The 22,188-nt window shown below is 36.1% G+C and overlaps 2 protein-coding genes across 4 annotated transcripts; both read right to left on the bottom strand.

Annotated features, from left to right (window-relative positions):
• Positions 1-939: 939 nt before the first annotated feature.
• Positions 940-7,460, bottom strand: LOC132644878 (uncharacterized). Of its 3 annotated transcripts, XM_060361533.1 has the most exons (9): positions 7,018-7,459; positions 6,875-6,931; positions 4,460-4,630; positions 3,806-3,988; positions 2,809-2,939; positions 2,131-2,299; positions 1,878-2,007; positions 1,204-1,495; positions 940-1,116 (listed from the first exon to the last, which is right to left on the bottom strand). In XM_060361533.1, the coding sequence occupies exons 1-8, from the start codon at positions 7,225-7,227 to the stop codon at positions 1,215-1,217; spliced, it is 1,332 nt and encodes a 443-aa protein (XP_060217516.1). In that variant the 5' UTR covers positions 7,228-7,459; the 3' UTR covers positions 940-1,116; positions 1,204-1,214. The 3 variants fall into 3 exon arrangements, with proteins under 3 accessions (XP_060217516.1, XP_060217515.1, XP_060217517.1); XM_060361532.1 differs by having other exon boundaries at positions 940-1,495; XM_060361534.1 differs by lacking the exon at positions 3,806-3,988 and having other exon boundaries at positions 940-1,495; positions 7,018-7,460.
• A 2,446-nt stretch (positions 7,461-9,906) lies between these two features.
• LOC132644880 (protein ABC transporter 1, mitochondrial) lies at positions 9,907-21,926 on the bottom strand. Its single transcript, XM_060361536.1, has 8 exons — positions 21,129-21,926; positions 19,265-19,490; positions 18,220-18,372; positions 16,827-16,985; positions 15,976-16,135; positions 15,689-15,798; positions 11,544-11,660; positions 9,907-10,732 (listed from the first exon to the last, which is right to left on the bottom strand). The coding sequence occupies exons 1-8, from the start codon at positions 21,614-21,616 to the stop codon at positions 10,337-10,339; spliced, it is 1,809 nt and encodes a 602-aa protein (XP_060217519.1). The 5' UTR covers positions 21,617-21,926; the 3' UTR covers positions 9,907-10,336.
• Positions 21,927-22,188: the final 262 nt, after the last annotated feature.

Here is a 22,188-nt window from a genome sequence, read left to right as displayed (position 1 = left end):
TTTGTGACCAACTGTATACAAGGTCAAAATTGGGGGAAAAATCAAAGTAGTTCTAAGTTAAAAATAGTATTATGTCGAAAGTTGTTTAACTCCCTTAATAAGATTTTTCTATTGATTTTGAGTGTTATAGTAAGACACCGAAAAAAAAAAAAAAAAAAAAAAGAGTAATTCCAGATGAAGGAGATGAGTGTGAAAATAACGTGTGCGTGGAAATAACCGTCTCCTCATATAACAAAATTCGTTGTCGCAACAGAAATCTTAACTAGCACAGCATGTGGTGAATTTTTACTACCAAAGGATGTGCTTCATTTAGGGAGAATTAGACTCAACTAGCTACACATAAATGACAGTTTCATGACATCAGTGGAGATGTGGCCAACAGATTCGCCATTCCCCAGCATCGACATCATTTGACATGTCAATCTGACGCTTCTTCCAACTTATGAACTACTTCCTCCATTATGCTCCATTTTATATGTCCGGGTGCAAAGTTTAAAAATATAAAAGGCATAATACATAAATAGCCCATCAAACTTGGCCTCAGTTGGCAAGTATGCCCTCCAACTTTGAATGTGCACAAGTAGGCATCTTAACTTGTATAAATTTGAACACGTAAACACAAATGCTGACGTGGCACATAACTTTTCGAGATGTACTTTATACAAGTTGAGATGTCTAGATGATCATTTTGTAAGTTAGAGCGTTCAACTGACAAATTGGAGACAAGCTGAGATGCCTACTTGTGCACAACCAAAGTTGGAGGACATATTATCAACTGAGACAAAGTTTGAGGGTATGTTTTATGCCAATATAAAAAGTATCTTTCAATCTTGTAATATTAAAGTAAAAGTGTGTATAACATACCAAAAAATCTTATGGCATTTAACTTTTTAGCATGCTTATATGGGAGTGTTAATAAGAGTAAAATGGAAACGTTGAAATTAGGAAGTTACTGAACATAGAAAGATAACATTCTTTTGGATACAGATTAAAATAAAGACATAAAAAATTGAATCGGATGGAGCACTACTTTCTGATAATATACAAGAATATCATTGACATGTTAACTCATAGTGCATAACGACAGTGCTTCACGCATCAATTATGCCCTGATCCCTGTAGACCAAAGATGCACACACAATCAATTATGGCATGGACTACCAGGCATCACAGTACAAAATATTTAGAAAACAAGATCCCAACTGCAATTGTGGCTATGCCAGAGCAGCTTCACGATTGACATCTTTTGACACGGCACCCATAGACTCCACAGCATGTTCTACCTCCGGGTCCTTCCTTGCATGGTGTGTGAGATGAAGGTTCGAAAGAGATTCACTCAGCGCATCGGTAGTTTCCTGAGCTCCAGCTACTACAGCATCCACCCCAGTTTGGCTGGTGGATGTTTGAGTCGGTACCTTAACAAAATCCAGCTCTAGCTTCTTCAACTCGTCTTCAATATCTTCATCTTCAATTCCTGCATCTGCTGCATTTGATCCTGAGGAGGAGCCAGACAACTAGTGGTTTTAGTAAAGAAACAATCCCAGCTAAACTCAGTACTCATAGGAATTAATCAGATTGAGAGGATATGTTCATATTGTTCAGTTTATCACTTGATGAAGCAATATCTTCATGCTCAAAGGCCTTATTAAGTGATGTCCTAATACCAAGTTGAGATTATATATTAACCTGATAAAGTTCATCATTGTCCGTCGGTTTTAAAGCCGGGCATGTTTCCAAAAAACAGGTTCTATCCATGCTTTCCAGTGAATTATATAAGAATATTCACTACCATACTTACCAATTTAGTTAAACTATATATGTTCTCTTGAATTTTAATATCTGGTAAGAATGTGACAGATTTTGGAGTGTAAAACTACCTAGAATTTCATCAATCTGCTTCTGCGATTCAATACGCTCGTTCAGCTCCTGTAGACACAGCTCAACTTCATCATAATTGATCCCATTTTCCTTAATAGCCTGTGTGCCAATTCGAATGGCTTCAGCAACCTGCCATTAATCAGGGTTAAGTTTAGAGTTGTCAAATCAGTTCAAGGGTTAATAAGGTCAACTGTAACTTGTCAATTTTGGAATAGAGCAAGCACAGTTTCACATAATATAATATCATTCAACCTCCTTTGAGGCTTCTGCATCAGCAATAACTGCAAGGACTTCCTCCACTCGGTTTAAAAGCGCTGCACATTTTTCTCTACTCAAAGAAGCCAGCTTCATCTCGCTTGTATACTTTAGAGCCACCTGTTTGTTCCCAAGTTTTAGAGAAGCTAAAGCAGATGCTCTAGACCTGTGCATAGAACAAGTATCCTAGTAATTTTGGTTAACTTTGAGGAACAGTACTACTTATATGAGCCCCAAATAGAGCTATTATAATTAGTCAGAACTTCGCAACAACACTATGTCAAAAAATTTGGGCGTTTCTAGCCCGATTCTGGTGGCAGGCAAAACACTCATTTTCGTATTTCCCTTTTTTCGCATGAAGCAATTATTTTTGGGGATTTACATGACAGAAGCATTTATTGGTGGAATCTCTTCTCCATTGTATTACTCCCTCTGTCCCAATTTATGTGGTACACTTTCCTTTTTAGTCTGTCCCAAAAAGAATGCCACCTTTCTATATTTAGAAATGATTTAACTTTATGAGATGATTTACAACCACACACATATCTAAGGCTTGTTTTGGACCACAAATTTATAGTCTTCTTTTCTTTCTTAATCTTCGTGCCAAGTCAAATGGTGCCACATATATTGGGATGGAGGGAGTAGCATTTAATAATGGAGGATGATAGTCCTTACCTTTGCCAGCGAAGATCTATCACATTAAGCTGATGCTCAAGTTTTTCTACTGTCCAAATCAAATGCAGCACATCAAAATCTAGACTTGTTGTGCCAGAAAGTGCCCTTGCTGAAAGAGAGACTTTCACTCCCTGTATGGAAAAGCTACATCCATCCATATTACTAGCAGTGTTCAAGGATTGGTGAACCAAGCCTCCAATGATTTAACAAACAAAAGCAGAGGTAAATATAGCAGTACTAAGAAGTAGTCAAGACACCTCTTGGATGACCAGAGTTTTAGGTCCCAATCATAAAGGAGAAACAACAGTAACCAATTATTATGTAATGCGAATTAATTAAGATTGTAGGACATTCACATTACAATTTTCTTGATTGCTACAGGTACACAAGTCAGTTAAGATAGTTTAGTGATCTATTGCTTCAATGCAACAAACTCGTCCATTGCACTATACTTGTTAAGTTTTGGACTAGAAAGTTTTAATATATTAATACATTGAGGATTTTTTCTGTTAAGTGGTATTATACTACAGGAATGAAGTTAAATTTGAACCCAAACGATAGGGATGTTTTTCGTAAAAAGTCAAGAGACTGTTGTTTGTTCTCATCACAAAAATAAAAGAAAACAAATTTCAAAATTTACATCCCCATTCTCGTTCTTTATATAGCTTTCACAGTAATAATTTTTTAAATGAGGAAGGTGAAAGGAGGAAAAGTAAATGAGAAGAGGCAAGGGTTATTCCGCTGCTATACATAAAAATAAAAGGAGAGGGGAAGTTAAGAGTGAGGAGTAGCATACAACTATGAAAATGGAGGGAAAAGCACATCTGTTTTATTTCCCTTCCAATTGTACCAATAACTAGCCATAAATGATGACGAGTCCTTCAACAGAAAGTGACGAGTTTCTCTTTCATTCACCCTTTCAGCTCCCTTCGTGGAACCAAACATAGTATTGATACATGAATTGTAAATTAAAAACAGTATTCCCAACTAACGTTACCTCCATTAAGTCCTTCTTGTTTGTGACAAGGTATTTTGCTTTCCCGATTTCAGACAAGTGATTCAAAACTGCATGAGCTTCCTTCAATCCCCCAGAAATTTCCTGGAACTTCCTCCATGTAATTACACACGAAGCTGTCCAGTGGCTTTCAGATAATGCTTGGACCACTTGAAGAGCCTTTTCCTAGTTTAGTTTTTTTTTGGGTGGGGGGTTGAAAGATTAGAAAATCCAGTGAACCATTTAAGCGAAGTAAAATGAAATGATATGATTACTAGGGCTATCTCAAAAGGAAGTACAGGAAATAGAGCCAAGAGACAAATTAAGGAAAACCATGGAAAAGGAGGGCGAAAAACCATGGCAAAGGAGGGCGAAAAAACAAACAGAAACCAATGAAAGCACAAAAGAAAGCAAGAACAAAGGCGACATTAACATCATGTAGTAAAGGAAATAGTCATAGACTGCCTGACATAAACAATGCTTGAGATAAGGCCATTCATGTTTCCACTAGCCTAATTATTTTCTAATTAACAGTTCTAGTTTTACTCGGGCTTTCTAGAAGGATCAGTTTTATCTTGATAATTTTAAGACCTCCCCTCCAAATCTGGTACATAAAGATGAATAATATCAATGATTTATTTAACAAGAAACAATTACCTTCAGTAACACAGGAATTATGTAATCGTCTTCGGCAAGCGTTTCTTGAGTAGATGGTCTCAGTAGAGCTCCCAAATTTACTACTCTCTGCAAGATTTGAGAAACCCACCCACTAGCTGGATCAGTGACTGCCACATTCCGAAATAGTTCACCAGCAGTATACATTTCAAGCTGCATGTAAAGAACAGTATCGTCATGCTGCTGGATGATGCATTGTGTGACATACAAATGCATGGGGCAGGAAAGAATTTCAATTCCAGTGTAAATCTTTAAACTTTACGTATAGAATTGGTAACACTGTTCAACTTGATGGATTTTAAGATCATATGCTCACAATATCTTTTGATGATTAACGACACTGTTCAATAAATAAAATTTTGATATATTTTTTTCCTGCTAAAGAGATTGTATCAGAAAGACCAAAGGCAGGGTAAAACCTATGTACAACAGAGTAAATAATAAAATAAGAAAGAAAAAAAAAGAGACCAGATAGACTAATGAAAGATTCCCTCTATCCTTACAGCAAACAAACCTTTTAGAACAATTCATTCTATCCATCTAATTTATTGCGAATTTCATCCCTCCATCAACTTCATGCAACAATCCGAGACAAGCCTCATTTCTTGTTTTTTCCGTTGTATAGTGATAGCTTCTTTTCTGTTCTTTCTTTCTCTTCCTATGTTGACCTTCTTATCAGCTCTTTCAAATTTGCATTTTAGTGAGTTTGCCTAAGTTTGAGATTAATGCGGAGCTGATTGATTGATTAATATAGTGAGTGTGACCTTCATTTATCTGGTACTGTGACATTTGTAAATGTTGTCCAAAATACTTTAATTGATTCCACTCTGAATCAGGGATTTTTACATTTAGTCCATGTGCTTATCAGTAGTTCTAAGTGGTCAAGCATCAGTAATGTGAAATAATAACAGAAGAATAGAATTTAGGAATAGGTTGCTTGATTATTCCCTTAAGCCATTAGGGCTTAAATAACCTTAACAAGAAATATAAATAAGGAAAGAAAATGAAGGAAATAATTAAATTCGGACAAAATCTCCTGATTACCTAATTACAGGGTTACGGGAATTTTTCCATATTTACATAGTATAAGTTTTGTCATATTTAACAAGTAAAATCAGTGACACAAGCAACATTGTTCCATTTCAGTTTCAGTGTCATTGTCCCATTTAGTCTTGATACAGCCGCAGATTTACTCATTTTCATCAGAGTCACTAAAAGAAGAATAATCTCCCTAGGTTCTTGAACACTATTCTGCAAAATGAATAATCTTTTGTTGCTAACTCCTTCCACATGTGCATATCTTTAAGTCAATCCATAACCAAAAAAAGAGACTGGTCAAAGTCCTCATTAAGACATCTTATATTGTGGGAAATGTAATTTTTTGAAATGAAAGACATGAAGGGTTATGGATTGACTTAAAGACAGAATCAGGCCCGTAATAAATCAAAGCTGATGGTGATCTATCCATGCTTAGATTGGATGGATAACCACCATTAGAGGAATCACAACTTCCAATTGGGAATCAACATCCTTTCTATCAGGCAGTTGAGCTTCCCATAGTTTGACCAGAAGCCTTCTCGTAATGTTACCAACTTACCATCTCCTTTTCCCTTTTGACAGAGATCGCGAAAATAAATTTGCCATCACTTATTGCTCTATACCAAAGCCTTCCTCATCTAGCACAACCACTGAAGCTAACTTTCTCTATCATCACCAAATATTTTCCCCAAATTCCTTCCATCCTCAACTGTGACCATTCACCGAAATCCTAATATATGCCTTTTAGCCTCTATTTTTTAATAGTGGTGCCTGGACCAGGTTGCACGCACCTCAACAGCTTCATTGTATTACTGCATACTCCCATCAATACGTACTAGATAACTCTATCCATTCATGCTTAAGCAAATGTAAAGAAATAATCCTTTTTGGTCTCAAATGGTTAGAACCCTAATCTTCCATAAATGACCTTGTTGTCAATTCTACTTATCAAAATTTTATTGGAGACTCTTCTTTTCGCCCTCGGTCGCCTCACAGCCAACAAGTCTTGGGGATTCTACGGCATCTTCTGCAAAGAGCGCCAGGCACCTTTGAGTTCACGGGGTGAGGTGATGAGCTTGTTCCCTAGTAAGTAGCTAAAGAGGGCAATCAAGCAAGCGATTTTATCTCCGATTATGAATCACCCACCCAATCTAGCCCCTCTCTTAGTTTCCTAATTTTTCACTCATTAGCCTTGCTTGAGGATATCAACTGCTAGGATTCTCAACTCCCACTACTACCTTTATTGTCCTTCCCATCCCCAGCCAAAAATCACAAAATAACATAGAAAAATATTTTCTCATGCTATACATTTCCAAACCCACCAAAACAATTAGAAATTGATAACAATTGGGGACATACCAGTACTTGGTCAAGGCACAAAGGAACCAAACCTCCTCGGTGGAACCAAATCTTCACCTTCCATTCATAACACAGAAAAAAGGGGCAATTGTCATATCAAAAAATGATGAAATAATACAAGGAAAAAAGAAACGAGGAGAAACCTGAGAAGGGCGAATAATGAAGATGTGAAGGTGTCGAGCAACTTTGAGAATCAAATCCTTCCAGAAATGATAGAGTGGTTCCCAATCAGTCCTTTGACCACTGAATGCTTTGAACCTGGAAATGCATTTCACTTCATCGTCCCAATCAGGCACTTGTTTCCTCAAATACTCCATCAGACTCTCCTTTGAAATAACATCATCCTCCATCATTCTGACACCAAATTTATAAACCCTATTTCCCTTGTTGCTACAACAGAAGACCTCTAAACCCTTATACTATGAAATTGGGAATTTGGGCGGGAGACCTGCTACACGATTCCATGCGCCAACTCCAAATTCTTGGGACTAATAACCAAAATTTTGTATTTTTTACATGATAGTATTTGATATTTGTACTTGGCCAAATACTACTTCTCTAAATTCTCAACTTCAATTAATTAGCCTTTAATCCCTTTACGTAGGAAACATATTATATTCAAAATATTTCCTTTACGTAGGAAACATATTATATTCAAAATATTTTTAGATATATATTATCTTCAAATATGGCATAATAATATAATTTTAACATAACACATGAATAATTAAAAGGTAGAACCATTAATAATTCTAAAATTTGTGAATATTCAAGAGTAAAGAGATAAAAAAAAAATGTACATTTCAAGCAATTGAAGGTTAAATGTGCTTAGTAATAGTTTAGCAATAATGAGGGACCAAAAATACTATTAACCCTTGTATCAAAATTAATACTCACTTTGCCCCATTTTAAATGTGGTTTTGTCGCTTTAAAAATTCAAAATTAAAGTTAGTAATTATTTCCTACTATACCCTTAATATTAATTATAACTTGATTGTTCTTAATAGTGTGGTAAGTAGTTCTTTCTACTGCCAAATTCTAGCAAAGCATTACTCCCTCCATTCACTTTTACTTGTCCGCTATACTAAAAATAATTTTTTACTTTTACTTGTTCAATTTAGCATATCAAGGAAAGATAAACTTTTTTTTTCTTGTTTTATCCTTAACATTAGCTACTCATTTCCAAATCGTTCTCCAAGTTCAATGAGGCTATAAACTAATTAATATGGGTATTATAGTGAAATACATACTTCATTTATTAATTCTTAAGGGGCGTGAAAAGTTAAAAGTACACAAGTAAAAATGAATGGAGAGAGTAATTAATAGGAACAACTTAGTAAACTATTAGACATTTATTATTTGTCTTAATGGGGCGTGAAAAGAAGTAAAATGATAGTTAAAATAAAGAGATAATGGTTAAAAACACATCTCAATTATCACTTTTTTTAGTTTCCTACCTGAACTATCAGGTGTGATAGATTTTTACTTAAATTATCACCAACTAATTAGCAAAACACACCTCAACTATCTGTTGTTCACGTTTTCTACCTGATAGTTGAGGTAGGAAAATGTGAACAACTTATAGTTGAGGTGTGTTTTGCTAATTAGTTGGTGATAGTTTAGGTAAAAAACTATCACACCTGATAGTTCAAGTAGGAAACTAAAAAAAAGTGATACTTGAGATGTGTTTTTAACCCTTAACTGTAAAATAAACGGGGAGAGTATACTCTACTCTATCTTTCTTCTATAAAAAACAATTATCCTATATTTTTAGTAGTCCGTTTAAAAGAAAAGATTTACACCTTTTTTTTTTTTTGCTATATATATTTTGAAACATTTTAATTTGAGGTTTCCATTTTACTTTCAAAAGTTAACAATAAAAATTTAAAAAACGTTAATGATATGACAGGTAGAAAGTTGCTAAGTTTCAAAAATATTATAGCCACAAAAATATTATGGCATATGTAAAATCAAAATTTTCAAAAAAAAAAAAAATCGTTTCTTTTTTAAATTTTGTATGCAGTAAAAAACAATGTCATTCAAATTGAATGGAAGAATATAATTAAAATCTTAAAATATAAAAATTGTTTAAAATTTTTGAGAGCAGATTAATTACTCTTTGAGGAACCATAATAACCTAGTTGATTGGCCACATGAACTTGTTGGTAGGTTCAGTTTCCCTTCTTACCCCATCCCTCATTTCCTTTCCCTTCACCATTCCCCTTAAAAAAAAAAACTAAAATATCAAGTACTCTCCAAAAATATCATATAAAATGTTTCACATACGATTTCTCTAAAATTTGCTTTTAAGGAAAGTAGATAATATTGGAAATATTCCCTCCGTTTCAAACTATTAGTCTTCTTTTTTTTTCCGCTCGTCTCTTAAAAATCATTATTTAGGAGGGAATTTTGAATATTTTACCCTAATTAACATCTTAAGATATAATTTTTTTTATTGAATATTTACTCTATTTATGTGTCATCTTCCCGTAATTAATCGAGCTGTTTGTACTCTTCGGGAGCAATTACTACTAAGAGTAAATGTAAATAATTAATTTTATTTTGAACTTTTAAAATGATAAATAATTTGAGATAGAAGTACAAGATGGTGAAGTCGAATTCTTTTGACAGAGAGGTAGCATAAAGTTTAACATGTTTATTAAAAGCTAACAGTTTAGTAGAAGCTTAGAGAATAAACAAAATGATATGATAATCATAAAAAGAATAAAAGAAAAAGAGACATGTCTTCTCAGTCATATTTTAATACTACTAGACTAGATTACTATGGTGTATTACTTGCTCTTTGTTAATGATGATTTACCCACCTTCTTTCTTAATTCCATGTGCTGATAACATACAAATTAATACTACCTGCAAGTGGCTCCAAACTTGTTAATGTAGTCCATTTTGCTAGATTTTGCAAAAGCCTTTACTTTTCACTTAAAAATGCGATTTATGCATGCAGTATTCACATAAATAAATATAGCAACTTACTTAAGAGTTAAACCGCTCCTTTTGGGCACTTAATCCCATTTGAGCGAATCCAACTAAAAGCGCTTTTATTGAAGACAGAAAAAAGCCCAAAATTACAGCACGTTTTCAGAATTTGTTCTCTTAAATTTTTCCTATAGCAATTCCATAGACCTCACGTTTGTGTATATCTTCCCCTTTCAAATTGTATTATTCAAAAAAAATTCCTCCGTTCCTGTAAAGCAGGAACGGAACTTCAGCACCTTGTGCTAGAAGGACCATAAATCAATATACGTCAGTCGTGACTTTGTATACAGAGGCTGTACTAACTGGAGGCATAGCCGATGTGACAGCAAATAGAGCTGCAGGCACTGCCATTTAATTGCATTGCAGTTCATGAATAGCCTTTTAGTTGGCTTTCTCGTTCTTAAGGACTTCCTGCCTCATCCTTGAACCTGACGGACAAGTTACAATGCGGAAGAAGGATCTCCATCATGACTCTGATCCACTTGCCAATGTTTCACTATCACGCTCGCCAAACTCATATTTCTCGTACACTTCAAGCAAGAGATCCCTGCATGGCACAACAGCCCCAAGCTTTATGCAAGCAAGGAACGCTCCAGAAAGCTTACGGTGAAGACTGTAAGCCTCCTCAGGTGGCGGTGTCAGCCTGTGCCTCAGCATTGTAGCACCAAGATTTGAAATGCTTTGAGTAATATTGTTAGCTCGAAAATCATAGCGTCCAGGCTTTGAAAATGGCAACCCCACAACAAAACCTGCCTGAACATGTGTCTCCTTCATTATTTCAGATTCTTCTCCTGTGAGGAAACCAAGCCTCTGAGACAACTTTATTATTGCTTCCCGGTCATTGTTTGCGCAAGCAAAAACCTGATTTGGTGATCGAACAGTATCTCAGAGTAAAGAATAATGGAACTTTTAAGTGCTCAGCTAGGTCTAAAGACTCAATGTCAACCATGCATTACAACCTAAAGCAAAAATAAAAGTGGATCTATAGCTGTTTGGCCATGAGAAGTATTCACTTTTTTCTGGAATAATTTTTCACTTTATTTCAAAATCAGTATTTGGTTATAAAATTTCCAAATCCAACTTGGAGCCCAAATTTGGAAAAGTGCTCCAAACCTGTTTTCCGACTCCATCTTCATAAATTCCAAATAAAGTGCTCTCTTCTATCTTTGCAAAAAGTATAACCAAACACAATTCCATCTTCAACTCTAACTTCATAAATTCCGAATAAAGTGAAACATGTTTGGAATCTATGGCTAAACGTATGCTTTTACTAGGTGCTGACACACCTGTGTGGATTACAGGTGACAATTGCAAGAATGGCAGGGAACTTAACAGTACCCAACGACATACAGGGAGAAAGGTACTAGTAACTTATGACAATAAAGGGATGCTTGCATATATAATATTTTAAGAAGCTTGGCAAAAAATGCAAGCTTCCAATGCCAATAAACAATAGTTGAGATCAGAGATAAGACCACTACAACATGAACACCAGTTTTTATAGATTTGATAGTTCCAAAGTGGGGCAGAGGCATATATCAATTGTCATTTAGCTGAACCGTATAGTTATTTAAAGCTTCCCTTTGAGCTATGTCCAGTGAAACAGTACTATAACCTGCAACTAGATGAAAAATAATTCCAGAGCAATTCAAGTTAAGCAAAGACATCTTACCATTCTCAGATAATCATCCACAAAATTTTTGGGGTAGTCGCGAGCTGCTCCAAAGTCAATAAGATTGATTATTCTCTCAGACTCATCATAGAGGAAATTGCTCCAGTTTGGATCGGTCTGCTTCAAAAAAGTCAACATTAGGGGGAAGAAAAAGGACAGCTGTCATTAATTATGCTTGTATTTTTTTCCTTTTCCTTTGTTTTCTTATTCTTTGCTGATGTACTGGAGATTATATATACAGATATATGCAAATTTGCTCTGGGGTGTAGTTTCTATATTCCCATACCACCACATAGTTTATCAACATAGACTCTTTCAACACAAACCCATTCTGAAGGTAAAAAACGATACCAGTATCATAGAATCTTATAATCACTCAAGTTCCAAATTTTGTACCTAACTTAATTATGAAAAACATGATTACTATAAGGAACTAAACTTACAACGTCTTCCAAATGCAAAGTAGGATATGAGTTGTTCCTGAAAAGAAAATACTTATGGTAAAATTGTATTTCTAAAAGGTATATGTTTCCTACCAAACTTATAGGCTCGTCATCCTTTAGCACCTCGGCATCACTTCTCTTTGGTATAAGAGTAATGTGAAGCTTTTTTCAACCCTCTCCCGTTGGCAATTAAAAGTATTCATTATATATTCCTTTACACTTACCAGCACTTCAGGTAAAAGGCCATTGTATAGTTATCGAGGCCTGGAGCTTTGTCACCATCATAGCTTCTCAATGCTTCCTTTACTTCCAAGATAAATGGTCTTTGAAGTCATTCCTTCTCCTCTGGACTATTTTAAAGCTGGTATGCTAGTGCCTTAGGGTTCCCAATTAAGGAGTAATTCATTTGTTTTGTCAATTGTTGCCTAACTCGGATTAAATGTGTCAAGTTCTATAATTCAGGTGCTTATTGGAGTCATATTATAGGAGGTAATTGAATTCAATTATTGCCTATTTTAGATTCAATTTGTATCTAGCTTTCTTTACTTGCTTTCCTATGTCAATTCTTAATACTTCAGCGAATCGTAGTTATTAAAGCATGCAAAATTTTCCCATCTTTGTCCCGGATTCCCCTGTTGATTGTCATGTCCCAATTCTCCACTTCTTTCACAAGTTGTAAGCACAAAAGGTCAGCCCTCCTTTGTCTACTCTTTAGCGGCTAAATTTAGCCTATGCACATTCAAATTGACCAAAGTGACTTATATTTGCCGTCTATCATGTGTTGCCTGCCCTTGTCCCTTTATTCGATTTCACCAATCAACATTAAAAACCAGCTTCTTAAGTTCCCAAGAACTGTTTATTTAGCAATATCTGTGGATTTGATAGCTATGCATCTCCTCCTTTCTGCCTTTTCCTTATCAATCTTCATGAAGAGTGAAAAGGCTTCTTCCTCCACTACCCCTTCAAGATGTGCTCCCATTTGCTTGCTTAGCCTCAAGACATTCTTTCTTAACCATTCTGGATATGTCATAACCATCTTATTCCGTGGACCTTGCATCTCATCCCCTCCCTACACCAAGGTAAAAGAGAAAGTTCAGTCTCCTGCTTGCATACCTGGAGAGGTTCTTCTGAGGCAACATCACTTTTGTTGTCCAGCTCCTGTTCCAACTGGCAATTATAGAAGACCAGCTCTAATGGTGCTTGCTTTTCATGAGTATCCTTCTTATTTTGACTCAACAGTTGTAATCTAGTGGCTGATTGTCATCGTATTTTAGTAATGAATTCTTGGTTTTCCTTAATTAAATGTAAAGGATGATGCAGGGAATTTGGAAAGTTCTACTTTTCTGGAATCAAGACCTATCATGGAAGAAGATACACAGATTAGGTTTTCTAAACCATTATCCATGGAAAGTGATCCCGACTACTCTGAAGACAGTTCAAATATTCAAGGTTGAAATGATGTTTTATGATTCATGTTCAGATATTTATTCATCGTGATCCTTTCAGTTCCCTTAGTTTCTTTCAAATGTAATCATAAGTACATTTGCTGCTGATCTACTACTTGCCATCTTATTTTCCTACTCTTAGGGTGCTGTCTGCCTAACTTTAAATAGTTTTTGTGTGTACATAGAAATGTGTCATGTTTGGTGGCCAAGGTGCACGGAGGCAGGAGTTTCAAGTAAACATTTTGGCTGGTTGTGGAGGAGTGATGTGATTATTTTATGTGCATTATTAATGACAAAATTTCCCTTCCAAACTTTGTAGTTCGTGTAACTTACTGCTCTTGACAAGATAGAGTTGCCTTGCATACTTTACACCATTCACCCTGACTGACAGTTGGTGTTATCAGTATGACTGATGATCACCTATTTTGACTTTTGTTGTACTTCCCTCTTCCTTCAACTCCTTATTTGTTTTTTGTTCGATTTATGTCTTAACATGAGTGGTGTGTAGTTTGAGAGGTAAGATAGTGTCGGTGTTTTGCTTGAGTAGTAATACACTGAGCCCCTTTGTCATTTCTGTTGATCTGCTCTAGTTTAGAACAATTATCAATTGGTGAAATTGAAGAGATGCATATAGATTTCTTTAATGCATCAACGGCATTAGGAGAAAGGAAGAAGGTACAGTCATAATGGAGTTTGTAATCTTGAGGGAACTTTTCAGATCCAGGGAGTGTTACTTTTGCCACCTGAAATTCTGTAGATTATATACCAAAGAGTACAGAATTTAGAACTTGGTGCCTGTTACCCGAAAAAATGATATAGCTTAGTATTGATCTGTATTTGAAATGAATATTATTTGATTGATCTTCTGGGTGACTGAAGGAGCATTGTGTGGGACTTCTAGCCGACCTTTTATTGGCAATTAGGTTGTCCTACTGACCATCTTAACATAGAATGAATTTTCTTAGAAGCACGCGATCTTTTGATCGAGCGCCCCCCTCCCCTCCACCCCCCCCCCCCCCCCCCCGAAGCAAAATCAGTTATTCTCATTACTTTATGATGTCTATGCAGCTGATACACAGCCACCATCGTCTCCTGAAATTGGTAAATCCGGGGAACAACAGACTCCTCGACCAAACAAAAGGCTCTTCAACAAAGGTTGTGCTAATCTTTCTGGAGTTAGTCCTGCTGCAGCGTCTTCTAAAGGTTTATATGTCCATCTGTTCAAAGGTTTATATGTCCATCTGTTCAAGTTCCCCTTGCTTGTCTGATGGATCTTCGTGTTATTCCTTAAATTTACTTTTTCCTTTCCAGTTGATCATTCCCTAAAGACTATCTTACTCTCTCTGCTCCACATGAATTCAACAGGAATTGATTGTCGGAAGCTTGAGAGGCATTTAGAACAGAATGAAGAGGATCCGCTAACTAGGTACTTCTTGCATTTTCTATGTACACGAATTAAAAGCTTTCTTCAGCACAGCGTTCTCTTTCCCGAGTAAATGATCTAAAAATACTAAAGTATGGAGTTTTCTTTTTCAAAATTTCATTGAGCTTCAATATCATTTTGCAGTGCCATCACCTTATTTGCTTTCTCGTTAGAGAAAGTTAGAAGTAAACTGAAGTCTGAGTAATCAAAGATCGGCTGAGAAGCTTAAATTTCAGGCAGGGATACAGAGTATTAGGACTTCCTCACCTATTCTGGTTATTCACTTTCCTATGTTCTCAACCAATACTTGAATCATGTCTAGCTAAAACCTAGTATAGTTGTACATATTGAAAGGACTAAGTATAATTGTAACAGTGAGCATAAGATGAATATATTTTCGCAAATCACGGAGAAAGAAAAGTTTATATTATTTAGGGGAATTTTCCCATTGTGTTTCTAAAGCTTGCAGTTGAAATGGGAGCCATGTGGGTTGAACAGGGGCTAATGTGAGCCCATGCATGATGGCCTAGCACCCTTGCTCAGTGGGATACTCTCTGAGCTCCCTTGCTTAGAGTAGCATGGTATGGTAGTATTTGTAATGTACAGAGCAGGAAGAAATCATAACCCAGGGAGTAATATGTAAAATGTCAAGCCCGTACATGGCCTACAGGGACTTCCCTGGACTACTCTCTCGGCAACTTTTTTTACTGGAGAATGGGAGGATTATAACACTTAATGTTATATAACAAGGAGGAAATTGTATCGATGGATCTTAATAGCACTAATAGGCTAGAAATTGTACCCACGGATTTTGTATAGTAATGAAAAATGTACCTGCATGAAACGAAAAACAAACAACTCCATCAGAGTAAGCTCGAGCAATTTCCTTCCGACATAGTTCCGAGTCTCTTGATCCAGTGACGTCACTTTGTCAATTGGGATTCCTACAAAAGATAATCAGAGCAATTATCAATTACAGAAGGAACTTCAAATTAATTGACAGACCTGACGCCAAATACATCAGGCGATGAAAGGGTACCAACAGTAATGTTTAGTTTTTGGTATTTTCTAAACGTTGGAAATGGCTAGAGCAAAAGTAATCTAAAGTTCAAAGCAGTTACCAGGAACAAGTTCTGAAGTCAGTACTCGTTTACTTGACAAATCATCTATGACCACCGGAACATAAAATCCCTTTGTGCCAGATAATAGCATGCCAAATCTTTTTTGATTTTTCGCTTCCAGCTCATAGTCGCATTCACGAGAAAGTTCTTCTTTGGCCACCTGAGGTTGACGAATAGAACACACATGTCTCATCAAAGTTGCACTATGAAAAGCATGGAATCATGTTGTCATCAAATAAGTGTCTTTGGAGGGTACTGCTTCCCAGATGTGAACTGGAAACCAAATTGCACTTCAACTGTGAAACTACATCAAGAAAAGTAGCATTATACGAGAAGTGCCTCCACTTTAAGCTACTTATCAGTATAATTTCAAAGGGCAGGGAAGAGGAATTTTCACATCCCTTGGGTGAGCACACATCGGCTACCTTTACTTGCTAGTAGGACAAGAAAGGGAAATGAAAGTCATTTCACTCCCTTCTCCATCATTTTTAGACTGGTCTTAGGCTGAAATGGAATGGTCTCCCTTTAATTTTGATTCCCATACTTATTTACTTCGTAACCAAACAAGTCAAATAGATCTCACCGACCTCTTAAACTTCCATTCTGTCCTCCTCTTTCAACTCAAGTGAATAATAAGTTAAACTCTAAGAACTGCAGGTGACACGTCAAATGCCAATTTCTACTGATAAACAGATAAATTTACCTTCAAAACAGTTTCAAGGTCCAATTCATCAAGACTAGTAGAACCACTTAAATAAGTCACATTAGTTTACCCTTTATTTTAAATTTTACAATCCGTGGGTGAAATGTCGAATACAGGGATTGATAAGTAAATAAACACATAAGTTTACCTTCATCGCATTGTCAAGGTACAGACCCTGTGGTATTAAGTTTGTGTAACCTAAGAGAAGTTTCACATTTTCAATGTCACTCTCAATGCTATCAGCAACACCTGGGTACTGTATTTTCATAGCAACCTCTATGCCGTCCTTTGTGAAAGCCCGGTGGACCTGGACATTGTTTAAAAGTAGTAAGCATGTGGCTAAAGCTGCAAATACCTAGGGACAGTCCTAGATAACTAGACGTTTTATATAATGAATAACACCTTCAAACAAATGTATCAAAAATCATTTCAAATACCATTCTCTTTTATGCAATGTGACGACCATTCAGTTGTTGAGAATGAAATACAGCCAGACTATGATTTTTTTTTTTTTTTTTTTTTTTTTTTTTGTGTGTGTGTGTGTGTGTGTGTTCTGCAAACAAGGATTCCCTAAGTCCTCAGAGCTAAGGAAAAAGGTATTTGGCAGTCCATGCTTTTGTCCAAGAAATTTTTATGTTGGCAAAAGAAGAAGATAACAGTGGTCAACTGATTCTAAAGTCTTCCCAGATTTTAGTAAATAATATGATTAAGCATCTTTCCTTGGCGTGTATATGCATTAAAACAGTGCAATATCAACAACTATACCACAAATCCATAACTGATTCTGTCGGTTGCACAAAACCTCTATATCCATTTCAATCTTTATGCATTAAAAGTGTTCCTTGTTCTTCATCAAATTGAGAGTAGTAACTCCAAAGTATTTTATTTATTTATTTATTTATTTATTTCTGGCAGTGCCATTTATCCTATAATTACTTTGTCTACTATATTATTAAAATGTTGTTAAATAATGTCTTAGATAAACAAGTCTAATCTCAACGGCACAAATGAGATCCACTGGTGTGACTTAGGAAGATTTCGTCCCTCATACAAATAGAAATCCAACACTTATTCAATATAACAACAAACTTTTCACTTATATCAAGTAAGCTAGAAGTAGACATGGTACTTTAAGATGTTTCTTTTAAGAAAAAATAGTACTTAAGCTGTTCTTATACTAATATAAAGATATTGCTGACAATGGATTTTAAAAGCAAAGTTAAAACTGACTATATGATTTAGCATATTATAAATCTTATTTGCAATTAAACTACACAATTTAGTATTAAAATGACTCAAGTTAAAAGAAAAATTACTCAACTGTTGATAATCCTAGACTGAAGAAGGGCGAGTTTACCAGTATTTCTCTAAATTAATGGAATGGGGGGGTATTTTGAGGGGAAAAAGACATTTTGACCATAATGGAGACACCCCATACAAGAAAGATGATAGGAAGCAGCGTCTGCAGTATAAAGTAGGATCGAAGCGAGCAACTAAGAAACAAGAGAACAACATGGTGGTTTAGTTGGAAACTAGATAACCTGCCCAATGCTTGCTGCTGCCATCGGCTCATAATCGAAACTCTTCAACTTCGACGACCAATCATGACCTAATTCACTGCTCAATACTTGATTAAGCTGACTCCTAGGCATAACATCTGCACCTTGACGGACAATGTCCAAAGCAGCTAAGATCTACAAGCATATCAGAATATCCATACCAAAAGCAAACAAAATTGATAAGCATCAACGGAGTAAATCCTCGCCATAAGTAGAAAAGGCCCTCGCATAGGATAGATAAAACAGAAAAAGAAAAAGGGTCTTTGTCAAACATAACGTTAAATTCTAGCTCTAACAATTTTAAACTTATATTCTCTTTTACTTTTGAGACAATAACGATAATCAAAATCCTCCATCTCACCCACGTCCACCAGCTCACCCCCCCCCCCCCACCCAACCCCCCAAGCCCAACCCAAAACAAAAAAAGGAAAGGGAAAAAAGGACATTTTGCAAGAAAACTAAACTGCAGCAAACTGACTCTCATATTTTACCACTTCTGTTACCACTTGGATCTAATTTTCCTCAACAATTCACAAAATAATGATTATGAGTCAACAAAGTGGGATAGGTAAATGTATAATTCTAATAAACTACAGAGGAAGGCTCTAAGATTATTATAATCAAAACAAAGTAGCTGTACTGTCTCCTATTGTGTCTGTTTGCACTGGAAGACACCATAAATCATTTTGACCCAAATGGCAGGAAGATCGGAATGCATGCCATTTGTTGAAATATCACGTAATAGTCCATACTCTCCTTTGCCTAATAACTGTAATTCTTAAACACTAGTTGTCTATTAACATGAAATTGGCACAATTATAAACACATTGGCACATTTAGAAGTACTGTAGACAAGTTACAAGGCAAGCAACCAAACGGTAGTTTCATCACTACAAGTATAACATACGGGTTAAATTAAAACATCATAATCCATCAGCATTTAAAACTATGACAAGCCAAAATACAATGGAGGGAGTACAAGCAAGGGAAAATAACTCCAAGGCATATTTGAACTCAAAAAGTTTACCGGAGCCGGAACCACAGATTCATCTTGGATGCTTAACATCTGACCCAGTTTTAGAGCTGCTCCACGCATTCTACATAATGCAAGAGCCAGACGTTCTGCATTTTTCTCAGAAAGATAGGGGGATAGAGCAGATTGTTTTCCTTGCACGTTTGGTGTACCAAAAACAAGCCTCTTGGTAGATTCTTGAAGTGTACCCCAAGCAAGACCAGCTCCAAGGCCCGCAAACCTTCAAAAGTTAAGGTTAAGTTCAAGCTAACAGTCCAAATCACGTGAACACAGAAAGTGGTGTTCTTGATATTAGCAACTTCTGGTGCATCATGGTTCTTTACATACAAAAAATTAATTAAAGCAAAAAACTGCTAAGGAGAACAAGAAGGGCTGAAATATCCAGCTAAGTAGAAAATTTTGATATACAAGAGAGAAAACATTCAGCCTAGCTCTGCAGACGCATATTTTTCCATTCCATTAAAAGCTAGTGTTCAGGGCACAGTTGTTGTTTCTTCCTTTAAGAAAAGCCCTTCAATTACATAATATGATAACAATGCATGACACTTACTGATTTTCCTGCACATAATGCACCAACAAGAGTACAGCCTGTTAGGCCCTCACCTCAAATCTAAACCAAGTCATTAGTATAAGTAACCAATGAACCAAAGATCTCTAAAATCCTTAACCTTAGAATGAGACTCAGGTTCCCAGCTCAAATAGGAAAAAGGAAACCAACGGAGTAATAGAATGAACAAAAACGAGACAGAGATCTATTTAAGTGTATACTCTATATTTTCCCAAAGATCTAGCATTAGAAAGACTTGAGAGCCTACAATTGCAATAGTGATAAGCAAAATCTTTAGGCTCTCCGTGATTTATTTCCCAGCAAGGAAAAAGGAAAACACAGACGATGAAATATTCTTGCATGTACTCTGACAAGTTACACATGCAGTTGAGAATCATGAGGTCTCAAGTTCAAATCCCAGCCAGGTAAAATACTAGGTGACTCCTTCCCGTTTGTCCAAGCCTTGGTGGACATAGTTACCTAGTACTGGTTGGAGGTAATAGGTACCCGGTGTACCTTGTACTTAGTCGAGGTGCCTACACGCTAGCTGGCCCGAATACTGCAATTGTCTGAAAAATGTGTATAGGTATACCTCGATTCTAGCTAATGTGTCTAGAATCCACAACAAACAACAAAATGAACCTCTAAGTACACTACCACAAGGGAAACTATTGACAAACGTGCATTTATGACTTATCAAATTGTTCGGTAGACATATGAGAAAGTATTGAATTGAAGTAACTGCTTTAAAATGTCCTCGACTTCCAACAAGGATAGTGCAGTTGACATAGGGAACTAACCAGGGATACCAGGAAGTAACTCAGGGAACTTCAAATTCCACTCAAGAGAACACAACAAGCAGCAAGAGATTCTAAAAGCAAGCAAGGAAAAGAAGAAAACTAGCAAAGACGATAGCAATTAATGGCATAGTGAAACAGTCGTTTGCTCAGGTGTGAAAGACAAGCAACCTAAAATCTTGCACTAGTAACAGTCATAAAATTCATGAAATCAAGGCGGTTTTTCAAGACTAGTGAAAATAAAATAGCACAGAGATGCGGTCCTGGTAGTCAGCCAGTAACAATTGCAGCTAATGGTACTCCCTATGTCCCAATTTAAGTGTCTTACTTTCGTCTGTCCCAAAAAAATATTCATCTTTCTATATTTAGTAAGTTTTCCAATTCCAACATTGTTACATGACAAGTTTAAAACCAGAAGATTCAAAAGTATTCTTTTCTCTTTTGTTTCTTAAACTTCATGCATAGTCAAACTCAGACACTTAAATTGGAACGGAGGGAGATGTGGATGACTTACCCAAGAGCTCTAGAGAAAGAAGTCGTTGGCACTTTCCTCTCTCGTAGCTTCCTCTGCCTTTTCGGCAACGGACTAGCAGCAACTACAGCTTCAGCAGAGATTGATTCTTTCTGAGAATCAACCTCGCTTAATGTTCCAGCAACCTGAGGTGGAGGCTCTACATGTTCATGAAATTCAGGTGCAGTAACTTCCAAATGGCGTTCAATTTGGGGCTCAGAAGTGAACGTACTAGAATTAGAGGTGCTAGGTTTCTCATCATGATCAGTGAAGTAAACCACACTTTGTTTATTCGAATCAGGATTTGTAGTATCGATCTCCTTGTCAAAATGTCGAACTTTGCCCTTAGTGAGACCTGTTAAGTCGGTGGCAGAGAGAAGAGCATTCTTAATTAACGATTGCAAGTTGTTGCCGCGTTGACGGTTGACAGCCTCTTTAGCCACCAAAGATAACCCATCTGCAAGCTTCGCTATGTCTTTCATGAATGCCATCGCGAACCATAAATTTATTAAGCTAGAGGCGGGCCGTGGTACAATGGATTCTTTTGAAAAATGCAGCAAAATGTAAGTAAAATGGGTTGATGGGCGAAAAGCAAATGAGAATAGAATTCAGTTGTGAGGCCAAATAACGGTTAACGATTGTGCAAGGGATGCCACAAATAGGGCCATACCTAACCCGCCGCCACCGCAGAATCAATTGTATTGATGTCGTTTGGGATCAAACACGATAGTGTATTGATTTTAGCACACCCGAAAAAAAAAAGGGAATTTACCGTTACATTTTATTTTCTCAAACATATTTCGTCTTGTTTTATTTTCAAGAACGTTTGGACGTGATATGAAATAAAGATAGTTGAACTTCAAGTTTTGTTTGGGCATATAATTTAAATTTATTAAGTTATATTTTTTTTATAGACATAAAAAAATTACAAGTTGTGAAAATAATTAAAACTTTACCAATTTTTATATAATCTTACCAGATAAGCAAATCATAATTTATAAATAATTAATACACTACTAGAAGACCTTTCTAAACAAAACATCAATTGATCCAACTTTAGTTC

The sequence above is a fragment of the Lycium barbarum genome, chromosome 6, assembly GCF_019175385.1.
Source record: "Lycium barbarum isolate Lr01 chromosome 6, ASM1917538v2, whole genome shotgun sequence".
Classification (NCBI taxonomy): domain Eukaryota; kingdom Viridiplantae; phylum Streptophyta; class Magnoliopsida; order Solanales; family Solanaceae; genus Lycium; species Lycium barbarum.
The sequence above is the reverse complement of the archived record's forward strand: the minus strand, read 5'-3'. Positions and strand labels throughout refer to the sequence as shown.

Bases quoted from the DNA above. Each gene is read 5' to 3' on its own strand.
- LOC132644880 (XM_060361536.1), bottom strand. From the start codon at position 21,616: ATGGCATTCATGAAAGACATAGCGAAGCTTGCAGATGGGTTATCTTTG. The intron at 19,491-21,128 runs GTAAGTCATCCA...TAACTTTTGAAG, and splicing joins TCTTTCTCTAGAGCTCTTGG to GTTTGCGGGCCTTGGAGCTG. The intron at 15,799-15,975 runs GTAACTGCTTTG...TATCTTTTGTAG, and splicing joins GACTTCAGAACTTGTTCCTG to GAATCCCAATTGACAAAGTG.
- LOC132644878 (XM_060361532.1), bottom strand. From the start codon at position 7,227: ATGATGGAGGATGATGTTATTTCAAAGGAGAGTCTGATGGAGTATTTG. The intron at 2,008-2,130 runs GTTGAATGATAT...GATTAATGGCAG, and splicing joins ATGCAGAAGCCTCAAAGGAG to GTTGCTGAAGCCATTCGAAT. The intron at 1,496-1,877 runs GTAGTTTTACAC...GCTCCTCCTCAG, and splicing joins GCAGATTGATGAAATTCTAG to GATCAAATGCAGCAGATGCA.